Raw genomic sequence first — 24,493 nt, 5'->3', positions numbered from 1 at the left:
GGAAATTTGGTCAAACGAATTTAAGTTTCCATGCATTAACCTCTTGCCTCTACTTGTGACGCTTGCGTCCCAACTAGAGCTCTGGAAATGCAAATGCGCTACGCTAAATGCTAATAGTATTAGTTAAAACTCAAAAGTTCATTAAAATACACATGCAGGGTATCAAATTAAAGCTACACTCGTTGTGAATCCAGGCAACAAGTCAGATTTTTAAAATGCTTTTCGGCGACAGCATGAGAAGCTATTATCTGATAGCATGCACCAATACACTACAACACAAAAGCACAGCAGGGGACGTAAACAAAATAATTAGCATTTCGGCGTTACACAAACCGCACAATAAAATAGAAAACAGTCATTACCTTTCACCATCTTCTTTGTTGGCACTCCTAGATGTCCCATAAACACTATTGGGTCTTTATTTCGATTAAATCGGGCCATATAAAGCCAAGATATCGTTATATGTAGACTGTGTGATAAACTAAAAAAACAGCGATTTCACAACGTAACGTCATTTTTTAAAATTCAAAAAGTAGACGATAAACTTTCACAAAACACTTAGAAATACGTTTGTAATGCTACTTTAGGTATTAGTAAACGTTAATAAGCGATAAAAATCATCCGTAGGCGATGTAAATATCATTAGCTGTCGTCTTGGAAAAAATTTCAGGAGAGAGCTCTTCCGGAATGATCTGGGCGGAGACCGGAGGTAAGCGGTGCCCCTGTTTCGGTTCAACCAAGAATCAAAGATGATTCAATTCACAAGACTCTAGACAACATGGGGATGCTGTGGGAGTTGAATGCTCGGTCTTATCTAATTCGGCTCACTGTTAACAATTGCTGGAAGTGGCGCAAGGATATTTATTTCCATTTTCTGTGATCAGGTTTTCCTGCGCTTTCCGATGTAACGCACGTTATGTAATAGCCACAGTCGTGATTTAACCCGTTTTAAAAACGTCCGAGGGTTTCCTATCCACACATTCTAACCATATGAACGTACTATATTCCTGGCATGAGTAGCAGGGCGCTGAAATGTTGCGCGATTTTTAACAAAATGTTCAAAAAAGTAGAGGGTCGACTGAAGAGGTTAAAGTCCCCGGCCACTAGGAGCGCCACCTCTGGGTTAGCGTTTTCTTGTTTGCTTATGGCAGTATAAAGCTCATTGAGTGCGGCCTTTGTGCCAGCATCGGTCTGTGGTGGTATGGAGACAGCTACGAAAAATACAGATGAAAACTCTAGTGTGGTCTACAGCTTATCATGAGATACTCTACCTCAGGTGAGCAAAACCTTGAGACTTCCTTAGATACCGTGCACCAGCTGTTGTTTACAAAATATACATAGACTGACAGCCCTCGTCTTACCAGAGGCTGCTGTTCTATCCTGCCGATACAGTGTAAAACACGCCAGCTGTGTTGTTCATGTCACATTCAGCCACGACTCGGTGAAACAGAAGATAGTACAGTTTAATGTCCCGTTGGTAGTTTAATCTTGCTACTAGGCCATCAATTTTATTTTCTAATGATTGCACGTTGGCCAATAGAACGGATGGCAGTGGGGCTTTACTCACTCAGTCCTCCTTTTCCTGTAGTTCACAATCATCTCCTTTGTCTTGATCACGTTAAGGGAGAGGCTGTTGTCGCCTACAAATTCCCAGAAGGCAGCCCGACCTCTGCCCCCTTTTTCTTCTCTTCACGCAAATTACAGAGATTTGGGCCTGTTCCCGGGAAAGCAGTATATCCTTCACGTCAGACTCAGACTCTTTACCAGTTCGTGATGAGTAATTGATGTTCTGTTGTCCAGAAGTTATTTTCGGTAATAATGTTGCTGCTACCGTCTCTTATGTACAAAATAAGTTAAAAAATAAGTTAAACACAAAAAAACGAGCAAAATAACAGTTGGTTAGGAGCACGTAAGATGTCAGCCATCTTGTCCGGCGCCATTCAATTCAATAAACTCAGTGGTGTAAAGTACTTAAAGTATTTTTACTTAAGTACTACTTAAGTTATTTTTTGGGGTCTGTACTTCACCATTTATATTTTTGACAAATTTTACTTTTATTCCACTACATTCTTAAAGAAAATAATGTATTTTTTTTACTCCTTATATTTTCCCTGACACCCAAAAGTACTCGTTACATTTTGAATGCTTAGCAGGACAGGAAAATTGTCTAATTCATGCACTTATCACAAGAGAGCATCCCTGGTCATCACTACTGCCTCTGATCTGGCAGACTCACTAAAACACAAATGATTCATTTGTAAATTATGTCTGAATGTTGAACTGTGACCCTGGCTATCCGTAAATTAACAAAAAAAACAAGAACATCGTGTCGAAAGAGTTTGCTTAATAAAATACGCTTAAAATTATTTATACTTTTACTTTTGATACTTAAGTACACTTTAAACCAATTACTTTTAGACTTTTACTCAAGTAGTATATTACTGGGTGACTTTTACTTTAGTCATTTTCTTTTAAGGTGTCTTTACGTTTACTCAAGGATGAAAATTGGGTACTTTTTCCACCACTGAATAAACTTCCGTCATCTTTGAGGGGGGAATTATTTCTGGGGAAGTTTGAGAAATATGTATAGCTGAACTAATTAATCCATCTATAAAAACAACATGTTAAATCCTAATTGGCATTCTCTGGCCTTCTAGTGAGAAGAATGCAACAGTGGTGGTAAGGAAACGTGACCTGCATTAATGAGATGGAAAGAAATAAAACCACCATAATAACAGTTACAACAGTACTAGCAACCAGGCAGAGAGGTAGCATGGTGAAACTAGGATGCTACCCTTACACACAGATCTAGGGTCATCTTACCCTCCCCAAATCTTAAACTTACAGTGGATTCAGAAAGAATTCATACCTCTTGACTTATTCCACATTTTGTTGTGTTACGGCCTGAATACAAAATGGATTAAAACAGATTTTTCTCTCACCCATCTACAGTGCATTCAGAAAGTACTCAGACCCCTTGAATTTTTCCACAATTTGTTACAGCCTTATTCTGGAATGGATTAGATCGGGGGTTTTTTCACTCATCAATCTACACACAATACCCCATAATGACAAAGCAAAAACAGGTTTTTTAGAAATTTTTGCACATTTATGAGAAAATAAATAAATAATCAAATATGACATTTACATACATATTCAGACCCTTTACTCAATAGTTTCTTGAAGCACCTTTGGCAGCGATTACAGGATCAACTCTCCTTGGGTATGACGCTACAAGCTTGGCTCACCTGTATTTGGGGAGTTTCTCCCATTCTTCCCTGCAGATCTTCTCAAGCTCTGCCAGGTTGGATGGGGAGTGTCGCTGCACAGCTATTTTCAGGTCTCTCCAGAGATGTTCGATCGGGTTCAAGTCTGGGCTCCGGCTGGGCCTCTCAAGGACAGTCAGAAACTTGTCCCGAAGCCACTCCTGCGTTGTCTTGGCTGTGTGCCGAGTGCGGTTGGAAGGTGAACCTTCGACCCGGTCTGAGGTCATGAGCGCTATGGAGCAGGTTTTCATCAAGGATCGCTCTGTACTTTGCTCCGTTCATCTTTCCCTCAATCCTGACTAGTCTCCCAGGGACAGGGTGATTGGTAAGGATAGAGGGAACAATGAAAGGAGCCAAATACAGGCAAATCGTTAATGAGATCCTGGTTCAGAGTGCAAACAACCTTAGACTGGGGTGAAGATTTACATTCCAACAGAACAATGACCCAAAGCATAGAGCCAAAGCAACACTGGAATGGTTTCACAATAAGAATGTGAAAGTCCTTTAAGGTGGCCCAATCAAAGCCCATACTTAAATCCCATTAAATCTGTGAAAAGACTTGAAGATTGCTGTTCACCGCCACTCCCCATCCAACTTAACATAGCTTGAGAAAATCTGCAGGGTAGAATGGGAGAAAATCCCCAAATCCAGATGTGCAAAACTGCTAGACATACCCAAGATGACTCAAAGCTGTAATCGCCGCCAAAGGTGCTTCTACAAAGTATTGTCAATTAGATATGTCTTTATTTCATTTTCAATAAATGTGCAAACATAAAAATAAAATAAAAACATGTTTCACTGTCATTATGGTGTATTGTGTGTAGTTGGGAGAGAAATATAATCTTTAATCCATTTTGAATTCAGGCTGTAACAACAAAATGTTGAATAAGTTAAGGGGTATGAATACTTTCTGAAGGCACTGTAACTGTTATGGAGAAAAACACAACACTTGCCTTAGATCAGCGTCTTGTTTTCTCAGTGTCTTGGGTAACTTACTTCATCCCACTAACAGACGGGAACAGAGAAATACAAAAAAAGCTAAAGGATCCAGACGTGACAGTGATGCAGAGAAGACCTATTGAAAGTGAGGGGTCAGAAAGAATCCTGATGTACAGTAGTACACACATCATCAGGCTACAGGTTTCCAAATGTCACATGATGCTCGACTGCATCTTGTCACATGGCTGCTGCTGACCAAACTCTTCTGCTTCACCTAGCCTTGCACATGACCCTCCCCTCATCTCCCCCCTCTCCCAACACCAACCAGACCAAAAGGTGAATTGTTTAGACTAGCTTCTACAGTATGTATGACATACTGTTCAAGACAAATGGCATCCAGACTTCAGGGAAGCATAAAGCAGCAATTTTGAAAACGAAGAGTTCATCATGGCTACAGGAACCATCTACCGGGGTCTAACTATACGAGCGTTGATCCCCACATGTATTAAAGTTACATGGACTTCAATGACAAACCATACTCAAGTCTCTCGCTCTCCCTCCCTCCAAGTACCAAGTTCCCAGAGTCATCACCAACCAACCTTAGTCTCAAGGAAAAATGGCATCCAAGGGGACAGATCATTGATAACAGCCAAATCTTTTCATTCCATCTATACCCCCCAACTCAAATGTGAAACCCACCACATCACTAAATGAGAAAAAACAATTGCAAGACAGCAGCAGCTTATAAGGAATGTGAGGGGCCTCAGCCAAGAGACCAGGCAGGGAAACCATACCATATATGGACATGGAAGCAGAATAACACTTGTATCAATGAATGAAGTGGGCATTAGAGTGACTTAACAACCCAAATGTCAATCACCATTTGCGAAGTAGACAGCACGTATCTATAACTGACTGGTGAAAACATGAAATGATCACATAGGGATGGATGTGTTCCTCTTCAAATAAGTGTACTTAAATCAAAGTCTACAGTGTGGAAATCCTGGCTGCTAGCATGTGACTGTATGAGCAACAGCAGCAAGGTGTTCCATGGTGTAATGAAGCACATCTAACTATAAATAAGCGGTCCAAATGGCTTTAGAACATTGCAATCTCGCTCCACTGCACTTTGCAAAGCCTACTACTTTAGAATAGTATCATGAAAAAACATTATTTCATTGATACAGTGGACATGACCTGTGTCTATTGGAGAAATCCCCACTGGAATATTACAACCAACCACAACAGGCGTTATGCTTCTGCGTAACACAACCCAGACCTGCCTTGATCTACAGGTTTATAGGCAGGCGTTTGGAGACTTTTCTGTGCCGAGGTTCAGCGAGGTAGACAGAAGATAACCTACTTTTGGTCCGTCTTTACACCTCTGCTTCCTGCCACAAGATAATTAACCAGGCTGTTTGAGCCAATTAAAGATGATTTAGTAGACAAATCAAACCGAACCGCGAGCAACAAGCCAAAAGAGGTCGCCTCGAGTTTAATAGACACTCAGAGGTTTACGCATACCGGTAAACCAAGTTTCCATAACTTAATGTGTATCTGATGAACAAGTCTAGTTCTCCTCTGCTGTGCTTGGCTGGAATATTCTGGGTGGAGCATCTAGTAGTAGCGCTCTGGTGCTTCATCTTTATATTGAAGGAGCTCCATCGAAATCTGTCAGTTTAAGCTAGAGATGTGGGGTTGTTTTTTAATTTTGTAAACACTTGGGAACAGGCCAGCACTACAGTACAGGTAACCTGATGAGCAGAACATGCAGATGCGATTCGGTTTCTGTTCCAAAGCCAGTTTGTTCTGGCTTTGTTTTGCAAGGGACAACAAAAATGAGGATTTCTTATTGGTGTTCTGGTAATCCCTCGGTCTGTTTTCATATGTTCGCTCTAGACACCCGGGTCGCTTCCCACAATTTTCAATTTTCCCACAATGTCCGGCGTCTGTACATAATAGAACGTCAGTTTGGCATAGAGGAACTACATTACTGCCGGAATTCAAAAGGGATTCAATATTTTTTTTTAACAATTCCCATCGACCCCATAATGACAATGTGAAAACATGTTTGTAGAAACAAGCACATTAATGGAAAATGAAATACAGAAATCTCATTTACAAAAGTATTCACACCCCTGAGTCAATACACGCTACAATCACCTTTGGCAGCGATTACAGTTATGAGTCTTTCTGGGAAAGTCTAAGAGCTTTGCACACCAGGATTGTACAATATTTGCATATTATTATTTAAGATCTTCAAGCTATGTCAAGTTGGTTGGTGATCATTGCTAGACAGCCACTTTCAAGTCTTGCCATAGATTAACAAGGTGACTTAAGTCAAAACTGTAACTAGGCCACTTAGGAACATTCAAATCTCATCTTGGTAAGCAACTCTAGTGTATATTTGGCCTTGTGTTTTAGGTTATTGTCCTGCTGAAAGGTGAATTTGTCTCCCAGTGTCTGTTGGAAAGCAGACTAAACTAGTGGTTAGAGTGCAGGGCCAGTAACCGAAATGTTGCTGGATCGAATCCACGAGCTGACAAGGTAAAAATCTGTTGTTCTGCCCCTGAGCAAGGCAGTTAACACACTGTTCCCCGGGCACCGAAGACGTGGATGTCAAAAGGCAGTGCCATCCATCATTCCTTCAATTCTGACCAGTTTACCAGTCATCTGTTCTTTTGGACACTATCGCAAAGCTAACTAAAAAGCAGCATTCCCCAAGAGAGGATGGCTTTCACTTCAGTAGTAAAAGATTCCTGAACTTCTTTGAGGAAAAGATCATGATCATTAGAAAGCAAATACGGACTCCTCTTTAAATATGCGTATTCCTCCAAAGCTCAGTTGCCAGGATCTAGGATCAAGGGAGACACTCAAGTGTTTTAGTACTATACATCTCTTGACACAATGATGAAAATAATCATGGCGTCTAAACCTTCAAGCAGCATACTGGACCCTAATCCAACTAAACTACTGAAAGAGCTGGCTCCTGTGATTGGCCCTCCTTCAGTAAGTTGAACATAATAAACGGATATCTCTATTAGAGGTCGACCGATTATTTTTCAATGCCGATACCGATTATTGGAGGATCAAAGAAGCCGATACCGATTAATCGTCCGATTCTTTATTTATTTATAATAATGATTACAACAATTACAACAATACTGAATAAACACTTATTTTAACTTAATATAATACATCAATAAAATCAATTTGGTCTCAAGTAAATAATGAAACATGTTCACTTTGGTTTAAATCATGCAAAAACAAAGTGTTGGAGAAAGCTGGTGGTTCCTTTTAACATGAGTCTTCAATATTCCCAGGTAAGAGGTTTTAGGTTGTAGTTATTATAGGAATTATAGGACTATTTCCCTCTATACCATTTGTATTTCATTAACCTTTGACTATTGGATGTTCTTACAGACACTTTAGTATTGCCAGTGTAACAGTATAGCTTCCGTCCCACTCCTCTCTCCTCCCTGGGCTCGAACCAGCAACACAACGACAACAGCCACCATCGAAGCAACGTTACCCATGCAGAGCAAGGGGAACAACTACTAGAAGGCTCAGAGTGAGTAACGTTTGAAATGCTATTAGCGCGCGCTAACTAGCTAGCCATTTCACTTCAGTTACACCAGCCTCATCTCGGAAGTTGATAGGCTTGAAGTCATAAACAGCGCAATGCCTGACGCACAACGAAGAGCTGCTGGCAAAACGCCCGAAAGTGCTGTTTGAATACATTTTTACGCGCCTGCTTCTGCCTACCACTGCTCAGTCAGATACTTAGATACTTGTATGATCAGTCAGATTATATGCAACGCAGGACACGCTAGATAATATCTAGTAATATCATCAACCATGTGTAGTTAACTAGTGATTATAATTGATTGTTTTTTCTAAGATAAGTTTAATGCTAGCTAACAACTTACCTTGGCTTATTGCAGTCGCGTAACAGGCAGTCTCCTTGTGGAGTGCAACGAGAGAGAGACAGGTCGTTAATTGCGTTGGACTTGGCGTTACTCTGGACCCTGATCTCTCTTTTGACAAACAGATCAAGAACATATCATATCCATCTACGTAACATTGCAAAAATCTGAAACTTTGTCCAAAAATGATGCAGAAAAATTAATCCATGCTTTTGTTACTTCTAGGTTAGACTACTGCAATCCTCTACTTTCCGGCTACCTGGATAAAGCACTAAATACATTACAGTTAGTGCTAAATACGGCTGCTAGAATCCTGACTACAACCCCAAAAAATGATAATATGACTCCAGTGCTAGCCTCCCTACACTGGCTTCCTGTTAAGGCAAGGGCTGATTTCAAGGTTTTACTGCTAACCTACAAAGCATTACATGGGCTTGCTCCTACCTATATTTCCGATTTGGTCCTGCCGTACATACCTACATGTACGCTACGGTCACAAGACGAAGGCCTCCTAATTGTCCCTAGAATTTCTAAGCAAACAGCTGGAGGCAGGGCTTTCTCCTATAGAGCTCAATTTTTATGGAATGGTCTGCCTACCCATGTGAGAGACGCAGACTCGGTCTCAACCTTTAAGTCTTTACTGAAGACTCATCTCTTCAGTAGGTCATATGATTGAGTGTAGTCTGGCCCAGGAGTGTGAAGGTGAACGGAAAGGCTCTGGAGCAATGAAACGCCCTTGCTATCTCTGCCTGGCCGGTTCCCCTCTCTCCACTGGGATTCTCTGCCTCTAACCCTATTACAGGGGCTGAGTCACTGGCTTACTGGTGCTCTTCCATGCCGTCCCTAGGAGGGGTGCGTCACTTGAGTGGGTTGAGTCACTGACATGGTCTTCCTGTCTGGGTTGGCGCCCCCCCTTGGGTTGTGCCGTGGCGGAGATCCTTGTGGGCTATACTCGGCATTGTCTCAGGATGGTAAATTGGTGGTTGAAGTTATCCCTCTAGTGGTGTGGGGGCTGTGCTTTGGCAAAGTGGGTGGGGTTATATCCTTCCTGTTTGGCCCTGTCCGGGGATATCATCGGATGGGGCCACAGTGTCTCCTGACCCCTCCAGTATTTATGCTGCAGTAGTGTATGTGTCGGGGGCTAGGGTCAGTCTGTTATATCTGGATTATTTCTCCTGTCTTATCCGGTGTCCTGTGTGAATTTAAGTATGCCCTCTCTAATTATCTCATTCTCTCTCTCGGAGGACCTGAGCCCTAGGACCATGCCTCAGGACTGACTACCTGACATGATGACTCCTTACTGTCCCCAGTCCACCTGGCCGTGCTGCTGCTCCAGTTTCCACTGTTCTGCCTGCGGCTATTGTTCCTCTAAGTTTCTTCCTAGGTTTTGGCCTTTCTAGGGAGTTTTTCCTAGCCACCGTGTTTCTACACCTGCATTGCTTGCTGTTTGGGGTTTTAGGCTGGGTTTCTGTGCAGCACTTTGAGATATCAGCTGATGTAAGAAGGGCTATATAAATAAATGTGATTTAACTAATTATGTGACTTCTGAAGGTAATTGGTTGCACCAGATCTTATTTAGGGGCTTCATAAGTAATTTTTGAAATTTCACTTTTGTGTGTCTATTACACGAAATCCAAATAAAAATCCATTTAAATTACAGGTTGTAACGCAACAAAATAGGAAAAACGCCAAGGGGGATGAATTATTTTGAAAGGCACTGTATCCTCCCTTTACTTTCCCTATACCAGATTTCCCTCTGGGATTATGTCTGTGCTTAGCTCTATTACGTTGACAAGCATAACCATTACATGATGCAGTCACCACGCTTGAAAATATCAAGAGCGGTACTCCGTGATGTGTTAGATTTTCCTCAAACATAACACAACACTCAAGGCAATTCAACTTTTCATTTTAAATTCATTTGTAAACATTTCTAAAAACACTAGGCCTATAGGCTATGCGTACACTGCATTGTATGCCTCGAGAAAATCTGAGCTAAAAAACAAAAAATAAAGTATTTTAGGCTAGTGCGTTAAAACTAAAGCTTATGCGCACATTGTAATCCAAATTAAAATCTTAAATTGGCTCTTTTCAGACTGTCCTTTAGTGAGCCACAGCCAGGAACTAAACGTGTAAATATTTTCATGAACATAACAAGATTCAACAACTGAGAGACATAAACTGAACAAGTTCCACAGACATGTGACTAGCAGAAATTGAATAATGTGTCCCTGAACAAAGTAGGGGTCAAAATCAAAAGCAACAGTCGTATCTGGTGTGGCCACCAGCTGCATTAAGTACTGCAGTGCATCTCCTCCTCATGGACTGCACCAGATTTGCCAGTTCTTGCTGTGCGATGTTACCTCAATCTTCCACCAAGGCACCTGCAAGTTCCTGAACATTTCTGGGGGGAGAATGGCCCTAACCCTCACCCTCCGATCCAACAGGTCCCAGACGTGCTCAATGGGATTGAGATACTCTTCGCTGGCCATGGCAGAACACTGACATTCCTCTTGCAGGAAATCACGGACAGAACGAGCAGGATGGCTGGTGACATTGTCATGCTGGAGGGTCATGTCAGGATGAGCCTGCAGGAAGGGTACCAACATGAGGGAGGAGGATGTCTTCCCTGTAATACACAGCATTGAGATTGCCTGCAATCACAACCAGCTCAGTCCGATGATGCTGTGACACCGCCCCAGACCATGACAGACCCTCCACCTCCAAATTGATCCCGCTCCAGAGTACAGGCCTCGGTGTAACGCTCATTCCTTCGACGATAAACGCGAATCCGACCATCACCCCTGGTTAGACAAAACCGCGACTCGTCAGTGAAGAACACTTTTTGCCAGTCCTGTCTGGTCCAGCAACGGCAGGTTCGTTGTTGCCAGTGATGTCTGATGAGGGCCGGTCTTACAACAGGCCTACAAGCCTCCAGTCCAGCCTCTCTCAGCCTATTGCGCACAGTCTGAGCACTGATGGAGGGATTGTGCGTTCCTGGTTTAACTCTGTAGTTGTTGTTGCCTGTACCTGTCCCGCAGGTGTGATGTTCGGATGGACCGATCATGTGCAGGTGTTGTTACATGTGGTCTGCCACTGCGAGGATGATCAGCTGTCTGTCCTGTCTCCCTGTAGCGCTGTGTTAGACGTCTCACAGTACGGACATTGCAATTTATTGCCCTGGGCACATCTGCAGTCCTCATGCCTCCTTGCAGCATGCCTAAAGCACGTTCACGCAGATGAGCAGGGACCCTGGGCATCTTTCCTTTGGTGTTTTTCAGAGTAAGTAGAAAGGCCTCTTTAGTGTCCTAAGTTCTCATAACTGTGACCTTAATTGTCTACCGTCTGTAAGCGGTTTGTCTTAACGACCGTTCCATAGGTGCATGTTCATTAATTGTTTACGGTTCATTGAACAAACATGGGAAACAGTGTTTAAACCCTTTACAATGAAGATCTGTGAAGTTATTTTGATTTTACTAATTATCTTTGAAAGACAGGGTCCTGAAAAAGGGACGTTTCGTTTTTTGCTGAGTTTAGTTCTGTAATATGGCGAGTAGTGGAGGACTCGCCATCATCGTTTAAAATCTACAGTTTGGGAACATTTTGTTTTCCCAGTAAATTACAACAGCGATAGACAGAGAGAGTACTACTCAACGAGAATAGCCTATGCAGCTGCCAACACCTCAAACAGGTTGACACATTTACAGCGACGTCACCCCAGTATTCCTACCACCAGAACAAGACACACACAAAAAAAACGGTCTACCATCTGAATTCAAGCAGCCCTTTGCAGCTTAAATAAACAAAAATTAACTACAGTAACTTGGCATTTCATTTTCCTCCTGTACTGAAACGTGACACCAAAACGTACCGAACCGTGGTTTGGTGAACTGTTACACCCCTGACTGCTGTTGCCTAGGGTCGGGTTTACAAAACTAGTTTGGTGACTAATGAATACAACCCTGGTCCTTACGGTGAAGAGCAGCATCAGAACTCACCTTGGTCTCCCCAAGGCTCTCTGACTCAGACACCTGGTAGGTAAGGTCCGTCTCCTCGAAGCCTGTGGCGCTCATACGCTGGTCAGTGGAGGGGTCGTTGCGGGGGGGCGAGTCTGGAGAATTGAGGCACGTCTGGATGAGGGCCTTGCCCGTCTCGCTGGTGATCATGGGCTGGAGCTTCCGTGTGGCAAACGTGTAGACATGGCCCGTCTCGCTGGCCACCAGTAGCAGGACCTGGGTTCCTGTCAACGTGGAAAGCTCATAGGCCTGCCATGGGGGGAGGGAGATGACAATGTCAACATGCATATCAGCATTAGAATCAGCATGAGCATCAACATCAGTCTTGGAGGAAAGTGCCTAAATAAACAGGGTAAGCTGACATTCCACCACATTCTTAACTACACTGAACAAAAATATAAACGCAACGTGTACAGTGTTGGTCCTATGTTTCATGAGCTGAAAAAATATCCCAGGAAAGTTTAATACGTATATAAAGCTTATTTCTCTCAAATTTTGTCCACAAATTTGTTTACAGCCCTATTAGTGAGAATTTCTCCATGGCCAAAAATCCATCCACCTGACAGGTTTTGCATATCAAGAAGCTGATTTTTGTCACACAACACAATGCCACAGATGTCTCAAGTTTTGAGGGGGTGTGCAATTGGCATACTGACTGCAGGAGTGTCCACGAGAGCTATGCCAGAAAATGTCATGTTAATTTCTCTACAATAAGCTGCCAACAGTTTCAGAGAATTTGGCAGTACCTCCACGCCATCCGGCTTCTTCACCTGCGGGATCGTCTGAGGGGGTTTCGGGGTGGGGGTGCTGAGGAGTATTTCCATCTGTAATACTGCCCATTTGTGGGGAAGAATTCATTCTGATCGGCTGGGCCTGGCTCCCCAATGGGTGGGCCTGGCTGCTAAGTGGGTGGGCCTTTGCCCTCCCAGGCCCAGCCATGGCTGCACCCCTGCCCAGTCATGTGAAATCCATAGCTTAGGGCCTAATTCATTTATTTAAATTGACTGATTTCCTTATATGAACTGTAACTCAGTAAAATCTATTATATATTTTGGTTCAGTATAAAACAAACTGTTTAAAACAACTCAAATCAAGAGTACCGTAAAATGTAAAAAGTCTCAAGTAGCCGCCTGTACTTTTTAATTGCCGGGCAATGGCACACATTGCCCGGCAAATAAAAAAATAACCTTTATTTTATAAGCCCGTCTCTAATAAGCACCTGTTGTGTTCAGTGATTTAAGCAAATAAAACATCCAGGCTATTAAATAGAAGTTTTACAGTAAATTACTTTCTCACTAACACTATTATGTATATTGCACAGACTCAAATAGGAATAGGAAAAAACTGAGTCCCAGATGGTGCTACCTACAGATAACGGGTTAAAACTGCAGCCAACAAGCCAAGAAACACACTCCAAGTCTAAAAATACCTCTGTGGTGAAGTCTGACGTATAGCACAAATGTAGCTAAAATAACATGAGATAAGCCTCCAAGAATAGCGTCGGTGATAAAGTGATACTGAATTCGTTCCTTGCGACAGGGGGTCTTGGTTGTAAGGGAGAGAAAGGGAACTGGTAGAGGTAATAACCATATAGGTCTTAAAAGGAGGACAAGATCAATGGCTCCTCTCACAGGCAGAGGTGGCGGTGAAACATGAGAGCGTGAGCTCTCCCACCTTGTCATTCATTACACCGGACACTCACAAAACACACCGTCAGTCGTGTAGTGACCCACAAATAATGCAAAGATCTTGCATCAGAAATTAAACCCACACCATGCGCTATTCTCTCACACATACTTATTGTTGCACTTGGAGTGAACCTTGTGCACTCACTGAGAGAGCCTTTTGATTTACGTCAGTCATCGGTAATGTCCAGGATGCTTCTGGCGGACAGGGAGGGAGAGTAGACACTATCATTACCTTGAATACAATTTAAACATTGGCTGATGAATGATTTCATTGCTAGCCGCCGGGCATCATTCTGGCAGACACGCAGAGTAAGGAGGACTAGAAGATGGCTGTCAATCACAACCACAATCGTATCCTTGCTTAGGCCTACATCAAATAGCCTATGCGAAATCATAGGGTCTATATACTGTTATTAAACTATAGTGCTGTTACTGCAAGAGCAATCTCTATCGAAACAGAACTAAACGCATCACAGCTTCTTTAAGTTAAATTCTCCTTCAAGGAACTTCCCGATTTCCAGCTTTCAAGGAACTTTCAGACGTCACAAGGTTTGGAAGTGTGGCAACGCATTCATTTGTCCATTATTGGCCTCAATCATCTCATTTGTAGATATCATGTACTCCGTTCAGTTAATGTAGCAATTGGACAATGCTGAAGCTACTTATCTAATCATCTTTTGGCTGTAGTGAAATGCAACCCCACATGAAAAGGTAGCGGGGCAGAGATGGGTGTGAGCAACTTCCGACACTGTGTCCATCACACTTGCCAGTCCAGCGGTGCATGCTTCACCTCCAGAGCTGCGGTGTCAAATGAACAAATAAAAGCAAAGACAGCAAGCCTCTGGAGATGTTTTCATGCTCTGAAGAGCAGCGAAGACGAGACCTGTAGTTGCTTCAGTGGGTTCTGCAGAAGCATTCTTAGAAATGGAGCGAGCATGCAGCTCTCAGTAACACTTCCAAAGGATTTTACCATCATTTAAACATGTCAATCATCTCAATGACATAGATGATTTCATGTACAAAGAACTGTGGCAAGCTTGTCTCAGCCATCCCACGTCTACAGTATGTGTGGGTCAGGCTGCGTCAGGGTGGCTTGGTCAATACCCAAATGCACAGCTTGATAACTACAACATTTTGAAAATGAGAGAGGAGAAGTTTGTTCATTCCTATTTGTATCCTTTCACTAGCTTGTTTGCCTTGGGTCTCCTGGTTGTTGCAATCCCTGACCCTTGTAGTCAGTGTGTGATTATTCTGGCTGTGTGTCTGGGAAAGAGGTTGCACACACACACACACACATGTATAGTACCCTATGTGTAAATGTAAATGTGTATGTGCATATTGTGTATGCTGTCTGTCTGTAAGAAAGTGAGAGACTCAACAGCATGCCCCAGGACAGCCTAGAGAGCAGACACCAGAAGAGGCAATCCACCCAGCCAAGGTATTCATGTAAGCTCCCTTTCTGGCCTTACATGTAACCATTGAAGACTACAAATGGCCTGCTTCAAAAACAGAGCAATGCATAGCTCACACATCCTAACAGTCATAAAGATCTATCTACTGTATGAAAACAGTGTGCATCTATCGATTAAACCTCAGGGGCAGTAGTGAAATCCTGGACATGGAGAACTCAACTTGCTAGAGCGTGTGCAGGCTTGAAAGTCCATTTGAATGAACCTGCAGATCATTTTCAGAACCAGTCAGATTGCGGATCTAGCAGGCCATCAATTGCAATCGTATCACACGGCCCTGGCCCGCACTCTCAAAGAGATCTGAAACCTGCCTGCTACAGTGCCTTCAGAAAGTATTCATACCCCTTGAATTATTCCACATTTTGTTGTTACACCCCAAATTCAAAGAAGTATTGAATATCTGTTTTTCTAATCCATCTACACACACACACAATACCCCATAACGACAGTGAAAACATGTTTAATTTTTTTATGTGCGCAAATGTATTGAAAATTGACATAAATTGACATAAGTACTTGCACCCCTTTGCTAGGACACAACAAATTGAGCTCAGGTGCTTCCAATTTCCTTTTATCCTCCTTGAGATGTCACTACAACTTGGAGTCCACCTGTGACCAATTCAACTGTTTGGACATGATTTAGGAAGAAAAACACCTGTCTGTATAAGGCCCCACAGTTGAAAGTGCATGTCAGAGCAGAAACTATACCATGAAGTCCAAGAAGCTGTCCGTATATCTCAGAGATTGTGACGAGGCATCCAGTACCAGTCAAAAATTTGACTTAAATTTTAATTCAAGGGTTTCTTTATTTTTACTATTATCTACCTTATAGAATAATAGTGAAGACTACAAAACTATGAAATTTCACATATGGCAGTACCCCCCCAAAAAAGTGTTAAACAAATCCAAATATATTTTATATTCTTCAAAGTAGCCACCTTTTGCCTTGATGACAGCTTTGCACACTCTTGGCATTCTCTCAACTAGCTTCACCTGGAATGCTTTTACAACAGTATTGAAGGAGTTCCCTCATATGCTGAGCACTTGCTGGCTGCTTTTCATTCACTCTGCGGTCCGACTCATCCCAAACCATCGTAATTTGGTTGAGGTCGAGTGATTGTGGAGGCCAGGTCATCTGATGCAGCACTCCATCACTCTCCTTCCTGGTCAAATAGCCCTTACACCGCCTGGAGGTGTGTTGGGTCATTGTCCAGTTGAAAAATAAATGATAGCCCAAACCAGACGGGATGGCATATCGATGCAGAATGCTGTGGTAGCATGTATTTCGGCTGCAATTTCTAAGGCTGGTAACTCTAATGAACTTATTCTCTGCAGCAGAGATAACTCTGGGTCATCCTTTCCTGTGGCCAGTTTCATCATAGCGATTGATGGTTTTTGCAACTGCACTTGAAGAAACTTTAAAAGTTCTTGACTGGACCTTTACGTAATAATGGACTGTCGTTTCTATTTGCTTATTTGAGCTGTTCTTGCCATAATATGGACTTGGTCTTTTACCAAATAGGGCTATCTTCTGTATACCACCCCTACCCTGTCACAACACAACTGATTGGCTCAAACGCATTAAGAACTTTTGACAAGGCACACCTGTTAATTGAAATACATTCCAGGTAACTACCTCATGAAGCTGGTTGACAGAATGGCAAGCGTGTGCAAAGCTGTCATCAAGGCAAAGGGTGGCTACTTTGAAGAATCAAAAATATATTTTTGATTTGTTTAACACTTTTGGCTACTACATGATTCCATGTGTTATTTCATAGTTTTGATGTCTTCACTATTATTCTACAATATAGAAAATTGTAAAAATAAAGAAAAACCCTGCAATGAGAAGGTGTGTCAAAACTTCTGACTGGTATGGTTTATCTGGCGAAGGGTATAAAACAATTTCTAGAGAGTTGAAAGGTTCCAAGATCACAGTGCTATCCATCATTGGGAAATTGAAAAACATTTGGAACTAACCAGACTATGCCTACAGCTGGCTGTCTGACCAAACTGGGAAACCGGGCAAGAAGGACCTTGGTCAGGGAGGTGACCAAGAACCCAAATGCAACTCTGACAGTTCCTTGGCTGAGATGGGAGAAACTGCCAGAAGGACAACAGTCTCTACAGCAAATCAAATTGTATTACTGTAGACCTTACCATGAAACACTTATTTACAAGCCCTTATCCAACAATGCAGTTGAAAAAATATTTACAAAATAAACTAAAAATAACATAAAAGAGCAACAATAAAATAACAATAACAAGGTTAAATACAGGGGGTACCAGTACTGAGGCAATGTGCGGGGGAGGCACAGGTTAATCGAGGTAATTGAGGTAATGTAAAGTACCCGTCAAAAGTTGACACACCTTACCATTTTCTACATTGTAAAATAGACGACATCAAAACTAAGAAATAACACATACAGTGGGGAAAAAAAGTATTTAGTCAGCCACCAATTGTGCAAGTTCTCCCACTTAAAAATATGAGAGGCCTGTAATTGTAATCATAGGTACACTTCAACTATGACAGACAAAATAAGAAAAAAATCCAGAAAAATCACATTGTAGGATTTTTAATGAATTTATTTGCAAATTATGGTGGAAAATAAGTATTTGGTCAATAACAAAAGTTTCTCAATAATTTGTCATAGTCATTGCCAACAAAGGGTATGAGGTCAAACGTTTTCTGTAAGTCTTCAAAGTTTTCACACACTGTTGCTGGTATTTTGGCCCATTCCTCCATGCAGATCTCCTCTAGAGCAGTGATGTTTTGCGGCTGTTGCTCCAAAGATTTTCTATGGGGTTGAGATCTGGAAACTGGCTAGGCCACTCCAGGACCTTGAAATGCTTCTTACGAAGCCACTCCTTCGTTGCCCGGCAGTGTGTTTGTGATCATTGTCATGCTGAAAGACCCAGCCACGTTTCATCTTCAATGCCCTTGCTGATGGAAGGAGGTTTTCACTCAAAATCTCACGATACATGGCCCCATTCATTCTTTCCTTTACACGGATCAGTCGTCCTGGTCCCTTTGCAGAAAAACACCCCCAAAGTATGATGTTTCCACCCCCATGCTTCACAGTAGGTATAGTGTTCTTTGGATGCAACTCAGCATTCTTTGTCCTCCAAACACGACGAGTTGAGGTTTTACCAAAAAGTTCTATTTTGTTTTCATCTGACCATATGACATTCTCCCAATCTTCTTCTGGATCATCCAAATGCTCTCTAGCCAACTTCAGACGGGCCTGGACATGTACTGGCTTAAGCAGGGGGACACGTCTGGCACTGCAGGATTTGAGTCCCTGGCGGCGTAGTGTGTTACTGGTGGTAGGCTTTGTTACTTTGGTCCCAGCTCTCTGCAGGTCATTCACTGGGTCCCCCCGTGTGGTTCTGGGAATTTTGCTCACCGTTCTTGTGATAAATTTTGACCCCGCGGGGTGAGATCTTGCGTGGAGCCCCAGATCGAGGGAGATTATCAGTGGTCTTGTATGTCTTCCATTTCCTAATAATTGCTCCCACAGTTGATTTCTTCAAACCAAGCTGCTTACCTACTGCAGATTCAGTCTTCCCAGCCTGGTGCAGGTCTACAATTTTGTTTCTGGTGTCCTTTGACAGCTCTTTGGTCTTGGCCATAGTGGAGTTTGGAGTGTGACTGTTTGACGTTGTGGACAGGTGTCTTTTATACAGATAACAAGTTCAAACAGGTGCCATTAATACAGGTAACGAGTGGAGAACAGAGGAGCCTCTTTAAGAAGAAGTTACAGGTCTGAGAGCCAGAAATCTTGCTTGTTTGTAGGTGACCAAATACTTATTTTCCACCATAATTTGCAAATAAATTCATTAAAAATCCTAAAATGTGATTTTCTTTCTCATTTTGTCTAGTTGAAGTGAAGTGTACCTATGATGAAAATTACAGGCCTTTCATCTTTTTATGTTGGAGAACTTGCACAATTGGTGGCTGACTAAATACTTTTTTGCCCCACTGTATGGAATAATGTAGAAAACCTAAATATATATTTTATATTTGAGATTCTTCAAAGTAGCCACACTTTGCCTTGATGACGGCTTTGCACACTTTTGGCATTCTCTCAACCAATTAACAGGTGTGCCTTGTTAAAAATGTATTTGTGGAATTTATTCCCTTCTTAATGTGTTTGAGCCAATCAGTTGTGTTGTGACAAGGTAGGGCTTGTATACAGAAGATAGCCTTATTTGGTAAAAGACCAAGTCCATATTATGGCAAGAACAGCTCAAATAAGCGAAGACAAACAACAGTCCATCATTACTTTAAGGCATGAAGGTCAGTCAATGCAGAAAATGTCAAGAACTTTTCAAGTTTCTTCAAGTGCAGTAGCAAAAAGGAAGATGCAGAGTTACCTCTGCTGCACAGGATAAGTTCATTAGTTACCAGCCTCAGAAAATCCAGCCCAAATAATTGCTTCACAGAGTTCACGTAACAGACATCTCAACATCAACTGTTCAGAGGAGACTGCGTGAATCAGGTCTTCATGGTCAAATTGCTGCAAAGAAACTACTAATAAAGGACACCAATAATAAGAAGAGACTTGATTGTGCCAAGAAACACAAGCAATGGACATTAGACCAGTGGAAATCTGTCCTTTGGTCTGATGAGTTTAAATTTTAGATTTTTGTTCCTCTTTCTCTTGGAGGACCTGAGCCCTAGGACCATGCCTCAGGACTACCTGGCATGATGACTCCTTGCGGTCCCCAGTCCACCTGGCCGTGCTGCTGCTCCAGTTTCAACTGTTCTGCCTGCGGCTATGGAATCCTGACCTGTTCACCAGACGTGCTACCTGTCCCAGACCTGCTGTTTTCAACTCTCTAGAGACAGCAGGAGTGGTAGAGATACTCTCAATGATCGGCTATGAAAAGCCAACTGACATTCACCCCTGAGGTGCTGACTTGCTGCACCCTCGACTACTGTGATTATTATTATTTGACCATGCTGGTCATTTATGGACATTTGAACAGCTTGGCCATGTTCTGTTATAATCTCCACCAGGCACAGCCAGAAGAGGACTGGCCACCCCTCATAGCCTGGTTCCTCTCTAGGTTTCTTCCTAGGTTTTGGCCTTTCAAGGGAGTTTTTCCTAGCCACCGTGCTTCTACACCTGCATTGCTTGCTGTTTGGGGTTTTAGGCTGTGTTTCTGTACAGCACTGTGAGATATCAGCTGATGTACGAAGGGCTATATAAATACATTTGATTTGTAGTAGGATTCAATCTTAGTCCTGTATTAAGGTTTTGCATATTTGATGGTTTGTCTGAGGGCATAGCGGGATTTATCAAAAGCGTCCGGGTTAGAGTCCTGCTCATTGAAAGAGGCAGCTCTACCCTTTTGCTCAGTGTGGATGTTGCCTGTAATCCATGGCTTCTGGTTGGGGTATGTACCGTTGAAGTCGGAAGGTAACATACACTTAGGTTGGAGTCATTAAAACTCTTTTTTTTCAACCACTCCACAAATTGCTTGTTAATCAAACTATAGTTTTGGCAAGTTGGTTAGGAAAACTACTTTGTGCAATTCCAGGTGGGTCAGAAGTTTAGTGTGCCTTTAAACAGCTTGGAAAAATCCTTTAGAAGCTTCTGATTGACTCTAATGATGTCAATTAGCCTATTGGAGGTGTTTACCTGTGGATGTATTTCAAGGCCTACGTCCAAACTCAGTGCCTCTTTGCTTGACATCATGGGAATAAAATCAAAGGAAATCAGAAAATAAATTGTAGACCTCCACAAGTCTGGTTCATCCTTGGGAGCAATTTCCAAACGCCTGAAGGTACCAAGTTCAACTGTACAAACAATAGTACGCAAGTTTAAACACCATGGGACCACGCAGCAGTCATACCGCTCAGGAAGGAGATGCGTTCCGTCTCCTAGAGATGAACGTACCTTGGTGCGAAAAGTGCAAATCAATCCCAGAACAACAGCAAAGGACCTTGTGAAGATGCTGGAGGAAACAGGGACAAAAGTATCAATATCCACAGTAAAATGAGTCCTATATTGACATAACTTGAAAGGCCGCTCAGCAAGGAAGAAGCCTCTGCTCCAAAACCGCTATAAAAAAAGCCAAACTACTGTTTGCAACTGCACATGGTGACAAAGATCGTACTTTTTGGAGAAATGTCCTCTGGTCTGATTAATTAAAAATAGAACTGTTTGGCTATAATGACCATCGTTATGTTTGGAGGAAAAAGGAAGCTTGCAAGCCAAAGAACACCATCCCAACAGTGAAGCACGGGGGTGGCAGCGTCATGTTGTGGGGGTGCTCCTCCTCTGCAGGAGGGATTGGTGCACTTCACAAAATACATGGCATCATGGGAAACGAAAATTATGTGATATATTGAAGCAACATCTCAAGACATCAGCTTAACAACTTAAAACTTAGTCGCAAATGGGTCTTCCAAATGGACAATGACCCCAAGCTTACTTCCAAAGCTGTGGCTAAATGGTTTAAGGACAAAGTCAAGGTATTGGAGTGGCCATCACAAAGCCCTGACCTCAATCCTATAGAACATTTGTGGGCAGAACTGAAAACGTGTGCGCGAGCAAAGAGGCCAACAAACCTGACTCAGTTACACCAGCTCTGTCAGGAGGAATGGGCCAAAATTCACCCAACCTATTGTGGGAAGCTTGTGGTAGGCTTCCCGAAACGTTTGACCCAAGTTAAACAATTTAAAGGCAATACTACCAAATACTAATTGAGTGTAGGCAAACTTCTGACCCACTGGGAATGTGATGAAATAAATAATTATCTACTATTATTCTGACATTTCACATTCTTAAAATAAAGTGGTGATCCTAACTGACCTAAGACAGAGAATTTTTATTAGGATTAAATGTCAGGACTTGTGAAAAACTGAGTTAATGTATTTGGCTAAGGTGTATGTAAACTTCCGACTTCAACTCTACGTACAGTCACTGCTGGGACAACACCATCGATGCACTTATTGATGAAGCTGGTGACTGATGTGGTATACTCCTGAATGCCATCGGAGGAGTCCCGGAACAAATAGTGCATTCGGAAAGTATTCAGACCCCTTCTCTTTTTCCACATTTCATTACTTTACAACCTTATTCTAAAATTGATTAAATAAATGTGTTTAACCAATCTACACACAACACTCCATAATGACAAAGAGAAAACTGTTTTTTAGAAATGTTAGCATGAGACTCAAAATTGAGCTCAGGTGCATCCTGTTTCAATTGATCATCCTTGAGATGTTTCTACAACTTGGAGTCCACCTGTGGTAAATCCAATTGTTTGGACATGATTTGGAAAGGCACACGCTTGTCTACATAAAGGTCCCATAGTTGACAGTGCATGTCAGATCAAAAACCAAGCCATGAGGTCTAAGAAATTGTCTCTGGAGCACAGAGACAGGATTATGTCGAGGCACAGACCTGTGGAACGATAACAAAACATTTATGCAGCATTGAAGGTCCCCAAGAACACAGTGGAATCCATCATCATTCTTAAATGGATGAAGTTTAGAACTTCCAAGACTCTTCCTAGAGCTGGCCGCCCGGCCAAACTGAGCAATCGGGGGAGGACATTGGTCAAGGAGGTGACCAAGAACCCGATGGTCACTCTGACAGAGCTCCAGAGTTCCTCTGTGGAGATGTGAGAACTTTCCAGATGGACAACCATCTCTGCAGCACTCCACCAATCACACCTCTATAGTAGAGTGGTCATATGGAAGCCACTCGTCAGTAAAAAGGCACATGACAGCCCGCTTGGAGTTTGTCAAAAGCAACCTAAAATGACTCAGACCATGAGAAACCAGATTCTCTGGTCTGATTAACTTCTTTAGACTGGAGGGAGGAGGGGGGGGTATTTTCACATCCGGATGAAACGTGTGCCCAAAGTAAACTGCCTGCTACTCAGGGCCAGAAGGTAGGATATGCATATTAATAGTAGACTTGGATAGAAATCACTCTGAAGTTTCTAAAACTGTTTGAATGATGTCTGTGAGTATAACATAACTTATTTGGCAGGCGAAACCCTGAGAACAAACCATCCAGGAAAAAAATCTGAGGTCACTCTTTTCAATGGGTTTTCAATGGGAATCTAGATTTCTAAGGCACTTGCTTGCAGTTCCTATCGCTTCCACTGGATGTCAACCGTCTTTAGAAATTGGTTGATGTTTTTCCTTTGAGAAATGCAGAAGTAAGGCAGTTCAGAATGAGGGTCAAGTGAGGTGTACTATTTGTTTGAGGCGCGTGACCTGAAAGCACACTCCACTTTTTCATCCTGTATTGAACACAGTTTATCCCATCTTAAATTTGAATCAATTATTTAGGTAAAAAAATACCTGAAGTTGTATTCGGAAAGTTGTTTGAAATGTCTGGTTCAAGTTTACAGGTAACTTAGACACTTTGTAGTCATGTTACATGAGTTGGAACCGGTGTATTTTCAGAATCAAACGCGCCAAATAAATTGACATTTTGGGGATATAACGACGGAATTAATCGAACAAAAGGACCATTTGTGATGTTTAACCTGTTGGTACTAGGGGGCAGTATTTTCATTTTTGGAAAAAAAACGTTCCCGTTTTAAACGGGATATTTTGTCAGGACAAGATGCTAGAATATGCATATAATTGACAGTTTTGTTTAGAAAACACGAACGTTTCCAAAACTGTAAAGATATTGTCTATGAGTATAACAGAACTGATGTTGCAGGCGAAAGCCTGAGAAAAATCCAATCCGGAAGTGCCCCATATTTTGAAAGCGCTGCGTTCCAATGAGTCCCTATTGAGCTGTGAATGTCCAATCAACGAGCTTTACGCTTTCTACGTATTCCCCAAGGTGTCTACAGCATTGTGACGTAGTTTTACGCATTTATGTTGAAGAATAGCCGTAGGCTACATTGCGTAAGTGGTCACATGATGGCTCCCAGGGTGACTCTCGCGTAAAATACAGAGGTAGCCATTACTCCAATCGGTCCTACTGAAAAACGAATTGTCCCGACAGATATATTATCAAATAGATATTAGAAAAACACCTTGAGGATTGATTATAAACAACGTTTGCCATGTTTCTGTCGATATTATGGAGCTAATTTGGAATATTTTTTGCCGTTTTCGTGACTGCAATTTCCAGGCGATTTCTCAGCCAAACGTGAAGAACAAACAGAGCAATTTCGCCTACAAAAATAATATTTTGGGAAAAAATT

General features: G+C 42.2%; 1 protein-coding gene across 4 annotated transcripts in view; it reads right to left on the bottom strand.

Annotated features, from left to right (window-relative positions):
* LOC115135366 (serum response factor-like) overlaps nucleotides 1-24,493 on the bottom strand; it is a 73,103-nt gene that overhangs the window by 41,276 nt on the left and 7,334 nt on the right. For all 4 annotated transcript variants that reach the window (XM_029669995.2, XM_029669994.2, XM_029669997.2 and 1 more), the window contains exon 2: nucleotides 12,130-12,396. In XM_029669995.2, coding sequence (XP_029525855.1) covers nucleotides 12,130-12,396 — 267 coding nt within the window. The remainder of the gene's footprint in view (nucleotides 1-12,129; nucleotides 12,397-24,493) is intronic.

This window comes from Oncorhynchus nerka, linkage group LG10 (genome assembly GCF_034236695.1).
Source record: "Oncorhynchus nerka isolate Pitt River linkage group LG10, Oner_Uvic_2.0, whole genome shotgun sequence".
In the NCBI taxonomy this organism is placed as follows: Eukaryota; Metazoa; Chordata; class Actinopteri; order Salmoniformes; family Salmonidae; genus Oncorhynchus; species Oncorhynchus nerka.
Note: the sequence above shows the minus strand (reverse complement) of the source record. Positions and strands in the feature narration are given on the sequence as shown.